Source organism: Octopus bimaculoides, chromosome 4 (genome assembly GCF_001194135.2).
Source record: "Octopus bimaculoides isolate UCB-OBI-ISO-001 chromosome 4, ASM119413v2, whole genome shotgun sequence".
Taxonomy (NCBI): Eukaryota; Metazoa; Mollusca; class Cephalopoda; order Octopoda; family Octopodidae; genus Octopus; species Octopus bimaculoides.
In genome coordinates, this window is record NC_068984.1 from 19193335 (window position 1) to 19202504 (window position 9170).

The following is a 9170-nucleotide window of genomic DNA, read 5'->3' on the forward strand; positions in this document are numbered from 1 at the left end:
TTCTTTTTTTGGGGGGTGGTTCTTAAATAACAGTGTGTACTAAAACTTAAGGATCATTATATTTAAAAAAAACAGTTGGAAGATTACAGAAGGTGATTTTTAACTGATACATTGACAATTTGAGATGCCACATGGAGTTCTTTTAACTATAGTGAACACTGTGTGTATGTATGTGTATGCGTGAGTGTGTGTTGAAGACATATTTCTAACATACTACATAATAACTTATATCTCTTGACAAATAAATAGATAAATATATAAAATATAATATAACATACAATTACGAAATCTTTTTTTTTTGTCTGATTCCAATATTGTAGTACATGATGTTTTTTTTCCAATTTTTTCAATTTCTGTTATTTTTTTTGGGAAAAATTTGAATTGCATTCTACTTTCCAATAGACAGTGTCTCATGATAGAAGGATGTCTTGCATTTTGGCAAGCTGTATTTGGTATGCTATTCCAAGAATACATTTTAAAAATATATTTTGGTCCCACAGTATAAAGAATAATGCATAAAATTTCACCTGAATTATATTTTATCACATTAAAATAAAAAAAAAAAGATAAATTATTTCAAGCAAAAAGAAAAGTAATATAATAACCAAATAAATCAAATTTAAGAAGTATCATATTATGCTTACCTTCCTGATTCTACCAAATGGAGATAAAATAGTTCTTTCTCGGCTTTCATTACTTTGATGTCGCTGTAAGGAAATGTATAATAGCAAGTAGTATAGAAGCGAATAGTTTAAGAAGTGAGAGAGAAATCATAATAACAGTGAGCGACTTGTGATGTTAAGGTGGTCACTGGAAAAATCTTGTTGCTATAGTTGTTCTTTTGTCATGAAGAACATGGAGATAAAAAACCCCCAGAAAATATAATAAATTTCAAAATATAACATATATACATATACATACATGTATATACATATACATACATGTATATATATACATACATGTATATATATACACATACACATACATATATATACATATATATATATATATATATATATATATATATATATATATATATATATATATATATATATATATATTTATGTATGTGTATGTGTATATATATACATGTATATATACATATATATATATATATATACATTTATATATACATACACATGCATATAGATATAAATACCTTTATATACATATAAATGCACTTATATACATATACATACATACATACACACGCATATATATATATATATATATATATATATATATATATATATATATATATATGCACATACCCACATATATAAACACTGAATTTTTAGAATTGACTTGTAAACAATATGAAATAAAACATGAAGAATTTCAGCTACAAAGGAAAAATTTGGTTTCAAAATATTATAGTCGTAGTAGAAGCAGTAGCAGCAGCAGCAGCTCTTGTTGTTAAATGCCTTTAATCTACTATAAAGCATGCCTTTGGCACACAAGTAGCTGTTCAAATACATAGAATGTAATATGACAAATATAAAATGACTAAATAAAATTATTTATATTGTTTTGTACTGCCCATACGCCAACAATATCTTTATCATTTCAAAAGCATATTTTCTTTTTTTTTATATTATTCAGACAAAAGTAGAAAAGCAGCGCCTGTAACCATTTTCAGAATCTCTGAGACAAGTGAGAGGAAGGGAAGTATTGTATCCTAAGACTGGAGACTTAGCTCAAATGTTTACAACAGAATGGACTCTGCTCGAGGTACTTATAGAGCAGATAATGGCAAACAAGATGATTTAGTCTACCAGCAAGAACAGCATTCAGTTTTACAAGTACAACACTGAGCTTATAAGTGAGTTTTTGTGCAATCACTTGGCCAGCTGAATTCTGTGGTTTCACACTCTACCATCATAAAAAAGAAAGAAGACATTAGATAATGTAGTCATAAACGTATCATCATCATCATTGTTTTAATGTCCACATTTCCATCCTTGCTAATGGTTAGACCGCAACTTTTTTTAATTACACTCTTTTCAAAATTTGGCGGTACATCTGAACTAAAAATATAACTAAAGGTATAGAGAAAAAAAGTTATATTCAGGTTTCACTGTGGCACACCTAGCATTGTCTCATTGTACACCAGTGTGCCACAGCACTCTAGTTGTGGAGCACTGCGTTAGACGGAATTTGTTGAGGCAGATTTTCTACAACCAAATGCTTTTCCAATATTCATAATTTTGGGGGGAAATAATATTTCTTCATGGCCAAACATGTTTCAGTGGTTGATTGGAAGTTTTATACCATGCAGTGGTACTAAACCCCCAAATCGTGTGGTTGGGAAACAAACTTTTAGCCACACAGTCACTCCTGAAATTATCCATCATATATAAACACAAGATGGGATAATCAAAGTTGGAACATATTCAATTATAAATTTGTCTCTTCAGGGCTTATCTAGATCTAATATATATGTATGTCTCTCCTTATATATATATGTGTGTGTGTGTATGTGTGTATACACACACATATATACATATACACACACACACAAACATACATACGGAAAACAGACATTAAATGATGATGATGATGATGATATATACACATATATATATTATAAATATATATATGTAATAGATATTTTATATATCGATGTTTTCGATCTAGTTTGGATTCTTTGCCATCAAATTTGAATTCTTTGCAATCAAATTTGATTGCAAAGAATTCAAATTTGGTTGCAAAGAATACAAACTAGATCGAAAACATCTATATCATGAACATAATCATCATCTTTTAATGTCCATACCACATGCTGGCATGGGTTGGATGGTTTGACAGAAGCTGGCAGGCTGGAAAACTGCCCGGGCTCCATTTGTCTGTTTCGGCATGGTTTTTTTATGGCTGTATGTCCTTCCTAAAACCAATATGTATATAAAGTAGTTGTATGCTGTCAACTTAACGTGACAGTCCCATGAAGGGAATAATACTACTGCTATTTAGCCCTAGGAAGCTGCACCGCTTCCTAGGGTTAAATAGCAGCAGTATGGGACTGTCACGTTAAGTTGACAGCATACAAGTACTTTATCGCATCACTACTGAATAAATCTCTCTGAGAGATTTAGAAATGTATAATATATATATATCATACAAAAAAAAAAAAACCCGGAAGGTGTGGATTATATTAAACCTGAACCATGTAATCCCAGTTATGGTAACATGTACATCATGTTTCAAAACTGGACATCTTTTATAATATATGCTTCATCTAACAGCAAATATCTTTTACTTACCAATATCTTCTGGAAGTCGGCCCTTGATTCAAGTATAGCAAGGCTTGTAGAGATCTGGTTATATAGGGCATAAGCAAGGGCAGATGTGATATGGATGTCATCCTTAGCTTTAGCTTTAGCAGGGTCCTTATTGTCGAAGGTTATATGCATTGATGTTTCCTTCAAAGAATTAATGTGTGGCTGCTTCTGTTCAATTTCTGCCTTTAGAAGCTGAAATTGAAGAATGAGTAAAAGAACATTTAAAACCGTATCAAGGATAAGTTTCCACCTAGAGTGTGGATGCTGACAGTATGATTTATATATGTCAGTAAATCATACCTTTTATATCATCATTTAGCATCATCATCATTATCATCATCATCATCATCATTTAGCATCATCATTTAGCATCCAATTTCCATGCTGGCATGGATTGGATGGTTTGACATGGAGCTGGCTAGCAGGGAGCTGTCCAAGTGTGTGTGTGTGTGTGTGTGTGTGTGTGTGTGCATGTGTGTGCTTTCATATGCAGTTATTTATAGCATTATATATGAAGATTAAATTGACGGATAACTACTTGTAAATATAATCAACAAACACACACGTACAAATACACACCTACACATATATATTCATATTTGTATACATGCACACATATATAATATACATATGTATACATACATGCACACACACATGCATGCACACAATGTGAGGTAATTAGCATATAATTAGCATGTCATATTTGCAGTCTATTTATTTCTGAGTTTGAGTCATGTAAGTATCTACACAGATCTCTTTTGATGCCAACCGACCTGAGTCCATTTCTGGTTTTGTAATGTAAAACATCTTTATTTCAACTATTTTATTACTTTATTTCTATTGAAATACACTTCCTTTGCTTCAGTCAATTTTGAAAATAATGAAGAGTTTAGCAAAATAACATTTTTTCTATTAAGCTACAGTTTATAATATAAACTAACATGAAATTTTGATGGAAGGTTTAAATTTAGATCACTTCAAAACAGGAAGCTTCTGTCACAGAACCACGGGGAGTCTCAAATAAGTTTGTATCAAAAGAGTTCATACTTAAGTGCTCATATTTAAATCAAAACTTTCCATCATGATATTATGCAAGAACATTTTTTTAAATTTCCAAATATCAGCTTATAATGAAAGATATAGGTGTATTTTACTAAATCCTTTGAAACTATCATTTTCCAACCTAATTTAAGCCACACATATTTTCTGTAGAAATATGATCATATAAAGGTTACATATTCACCCTTTAAATGATATTAAGGCTGATCTATGACACTGAAATGTCACACAATAAAATTCTTCAGTTGCTTATTTCAATATGTCATAAATAATCATTTTTGAAGATTGCATAGTTTATCTCGGCATGACTCAAATCTGAGAACTCTGTTACTCTATCTTTAGCTACTACTAAAAACAGGATTCCAAAAGCTCATGTTACACAATGAAATAAGAAATAGTATCAGCATAAATTCCATGTTATATCTACACACACACACACATACAAATATAATATATACATTCCACACATAGACAGACAGACTCACATACACACACACACAAAATGTATGTGAAGGTGTGTGTGACCTAGTGGTTAGGGTGTTGCACTTACAAATGCTAGATTGTGGTTTTGATATTTGGACCAGGTGGCACATTGTATTCTTAAGCAAAACACTTCATTTCACATTGGTTTGTGGGTGGGAGAGTCCCAGAATCATTGGCATCTCAAGCAGAAATGCTTTACAGTATATCTTTCGGCTCTCTATATTCTGAGTTCCAATCCCACCTGCTCAAGGGCAGACCACCACTAGACTAGATGATATATACATTTCACACACTTATATATTTTGTGTAGCATGGTTGAATGGTTAAGAAGTTTGCTTCATAACCACAAGGTCTCAAGTTCAATCTCATTGCATGGTATCTTGGACATCTGTCCAAGGTCACCCCATACCCTGTGAGTAAAATTGGAAAGATGGAAACCTATCAGATGAATTGTACATGTAATTGAAAATGTGCTTGTATGTGTGTGTGTGTGTGTGTGTAGGTGTTGCATATATATATGCATATATATATATAACCCATGTCAGCATGGAAAACGGACATTAAATGATGATGATGATGATGATTGTTTGTGTGTGTGTGTGTGTGTGTGTATTACTGATAAATTTGGGCCTAAGGTTGAAGACATTTGCCATAGACGTCACACCATGGCATTGAATCTGAAACCATGTGGTTGTAAAGCAAATTTCTGAACCACACAGCAATTCCTGGACCTATACCTGACTAACATAACCTAACTGAAGTAAAATAATATCTCTTGGAAATTCTTTCAGGTCTTTGGAGAAAATTGACATTACATTGCAAGGCACATGTTGAAGCGTAAAGTTTAACACGATGCCAGTTACACTTTCAAAAGAATATATTATTTAGTCTTTAAACAAGTTAAAAATGTCTTTGACTTTAGTTTTTCTCATTCATTTCCATTAATCGATTTGGTTTGCTGTAAATCTTCAATTAAAATGTTTATAGAATATAAACATCCTTTCTTTTGAATGGTTTTCAACAGCCTGATAGAACACATCACTCACTGAGTTTAATTTTTTGGAATTTCCATTGTTAATTTCTTTTTGCCAAAGTATGAGTTGAACTATTAATTAATTATTATCAACCCTTTTTATACCAACCCACCTAAGACCACCTCTGGTTCTTGGAGAGAAAAGCCTCCCATTTTAAAATGTTCCTATTTAAATTAAAATCGTCCATCATCGTTTTACATAACAATATTTTGTTCTATTCCATTTACTAAATCCTCTAAATTCTTGAATATTTTCAAAATTAATTGAAATGAATACGGTTACGAAAGGGTTAATTAGTTTGGAATAAAGTCACAGAAAATGTTGGCTTTAATTAATAAGTTTTCTTTAATTAATGAGAACTAGGCTTAAATGTTTATTAGTTTTATACTTCTGTATTCTGAGTTCAAATTCCATTGAAGACAACTTTGCCTTTCATTCCACCTGGAGGTCATTAGGGACCAGTACATCAATAAAGTAGATTATCTTTATTTTTTATCTTTTACTTGTTTCAGTCATTTGACTGTGGCCATGCTGGGGCAACGCCTTGAAGGGTTTTAGTTGAACAAATCAACACTAACACATACATAGAGACACACACACACGTATATATTTTGAATATGCAAATAAAGCTCCTATTTTATTATGCCAATTACAGCCTAGTGATGCTGATTGGTGAACCAGTTTTTTGGGGCTGCATTGAGCTGTACTGATATAATGTAAGATAAATATAAATTCCATCCAAGGATTATTGCTGTTATTATATATATATATATATATATATATATATATATATATATGCACACACATAGTGGGCTTCTACATAGTTTCCATCTACCAAATTTACTTAGGTTTAGGTCAACCTGGAGCTATAGAAGAAGATACTAGCTCAAGGTATTGTGCAGTGGGACAGAAACTGAAACCACATGGTTGCAATATCATCATCATCATCATCATCATCATCATCGTTTAACGTCCGCTTTCCATGTTAGCATGGGTTGGACGATTTGACTGAGGACTGGTGAAACCAGATAGCTACACCAGGCTCCAATCCGATTTGGCAGAGTTTCTACAGCTGGATGCCCTTCCTAACGCCAACCACTCCGAGAGTGTAGTGGGTGCTTTTACATGCCACCAGCACGAAGGCCAGTCAGGCGGTACTGGCAACAGCCACGCTGAAAATGGTGTATTTTATGTGTCACCCGCACAAGAGCCAGTCCAGAGGCACTGGCAATCGATTAAAAAAACAAAAAGAAACAGGGTAGGCATGGTCGGATCTAGATGTGATTAATCCTGGTTGACCTGGGGTTAAAGAACAACAAATGCAAATTTAGAGACCAGACCAGTATTTGAGTCTTCGAGTCATGGCAAATATTCAAATTTATCAATACTATCACACAGAAATCAATATGTTCAATGACTCTGCTGTTTTCTTGAATATACAATGCAAGGAAATCGTTTTTTCCATGAACCATGGGAGCCTCTATGTGATCACTTGATCTGCTAGAGATAGCATCAAAATATCACTCATATTACATACTGCTGTCTCTAAAAAAAAAATTTTAAAAAGGGGCAGGAGATAAAGGATAATGTAATTGAAGATAAACTATGTTTGTAAAGACAGGAACATGATGGTTAGAATGCTTAAAACAAAACTAGGATTAAACAATCACAGATGAATTAACACACAAAGTGTGACAAGAGCTTACCTTTAATTTAGAATACTTTTCCTGAATATCTGCACTATCAATATCAATTGTATGAGTTCTGCATAGCTTTAGCTGGTCCTCAATATAACGTATCCAAATGTTCAAAGATCGCACTTCTTGAATAAAGCGATCAGAATTAGATATAACTCCATTCAAATGAAGTTGTAAGTTCTCACATTTGCTATTCACACTTCCCCACCGTTTGTTCATAATATCAATATTATTTTTCACTGTTTTATTTCCTTCCAATGCTCCTTTACTGTAAATACTTCCTGTCAAATTCAAAGACTCTATAATGGTTCCTTTAGATGTTAGTTCAGTCTGAAGAGTCTGCAATAAAAGAGGAATTTATATATATATATATATATATATATATATATAGACACATACACACACACATACATGTGTATATATATGTGTATATATATATATATATATATATATATATATATATATATATATATATATATATACATACATATATATATATAATTTATGCTCACATACACACAAACATGTAGAGAATGAAATACATATATGTATGCATGTATATATATGTGTATATATGTGTGTATGTGTGTTTATGTATATATGTATATATTTGAAGCTTCAATATACGCAAATACAAATACATACACATGTACATGTATAGATATTTAAGTGAAGCAGCAACCTTTTAACACAACTACAGTGTGTTGTGTTTTTCATCACATTACAACAATTATATTAAATATCCAAATTTAAATAAAGTTCCAGTGTTTACTTTTAAATCATTTTATATTCTGAAATAGCTTTCAGATTATTTTAACTTTAAGGCAGGCTGGATTGAATGACTGCACAAATTTACATATTCGCATAACTTATTGCAGAGAAATATATTTTATTTATCTTCTTATTTATGTTTTTTCTAAATCAATGTCTGTCGTTTAAAGTATGACATAGCAATGATTCCTGTTTCTCAGCTTGCTTAATTAAAAGGAAGACAGTAATATGTTGTATCAAAGAGCATAAGGCATTGCTCTTTCAAGACTTAACTGGTGACATCCATGCTAATATATCAGTAGTTTAACTACTCAATGGTTAGATATAGAGCATGCCTATATAAATTTAGTAAATGCCCAGTTAAATTTTCAGACAACATACAAGACTGCTATTTCATCTTCTGTTCTTCTTAACTATTCCAAAGTTGAAAGTCTCTTACCTTCAGTTTTTTACAGATTTGGCCATGTTCTGTAATGCAAACGTGTTTATTATTGACTGAGTCCAACCATATTTCAGAATTCTCCAACCAAGCGAGTAAGTTCTTCAAATCAATTTTGAACTGTGACCAATCTTTGCGGTTGCTCTGTAGTTTGCTGTCTTTTTCGATAATATGAGCTTTAAGTCTATTCCAGCGGTCAGATACATCTGCAATGAAAACAGAAACCCTCTCAGAGTATTCAAATATAATATATGTATGTATGTATGTATATATATATATATATAGATATATATATATATATATAATTTATATAAGGGCATTAACTATATAGTAATGCCTCACGCTTAGAGGGACTAAATAAGTAAAAAAACTACCAAAAAATAAGCAACATATTTACCGAAAGTGAGGG

At 31.8% G+C, this 9170-nt stretch overlaps 1 protein-coding gene across 9 annotated transcripts in view; it reads right to left on the reverse strand.

Moving 5' to 3' along the window:
* The window catches only part of LOC106881484 (nesprin-1), an 811219-nt gene that overhangs the window by 26501 nt on the left and 775548 nt on the right, over window positions 1–9170 (reverse strand). For all 9 annotated transcript variants that reach the window (XM_052966929.1, XM_014931893.2, XM_014931887.2 and 6 more), the window contains 4 exons: window positions 8762–8967; window positions 7561–7890; window positions 3261–3470; window positions 645–707 (listed from right to left, as the gene is read on the reverse strand). In XM_052966929.1, coding sequence (XP_052822889.1) covers window positions 645–707; window positions 3261–3470; window positions 7561–7890; window positions 8762–8967 — 809 coding nt within the window. The remainder of the gene's footprint in view (window positions 1–644; window positions 708–3260; window positions 3471–7560; window positions 7891–8761; window positions 8968–9170) is intronic.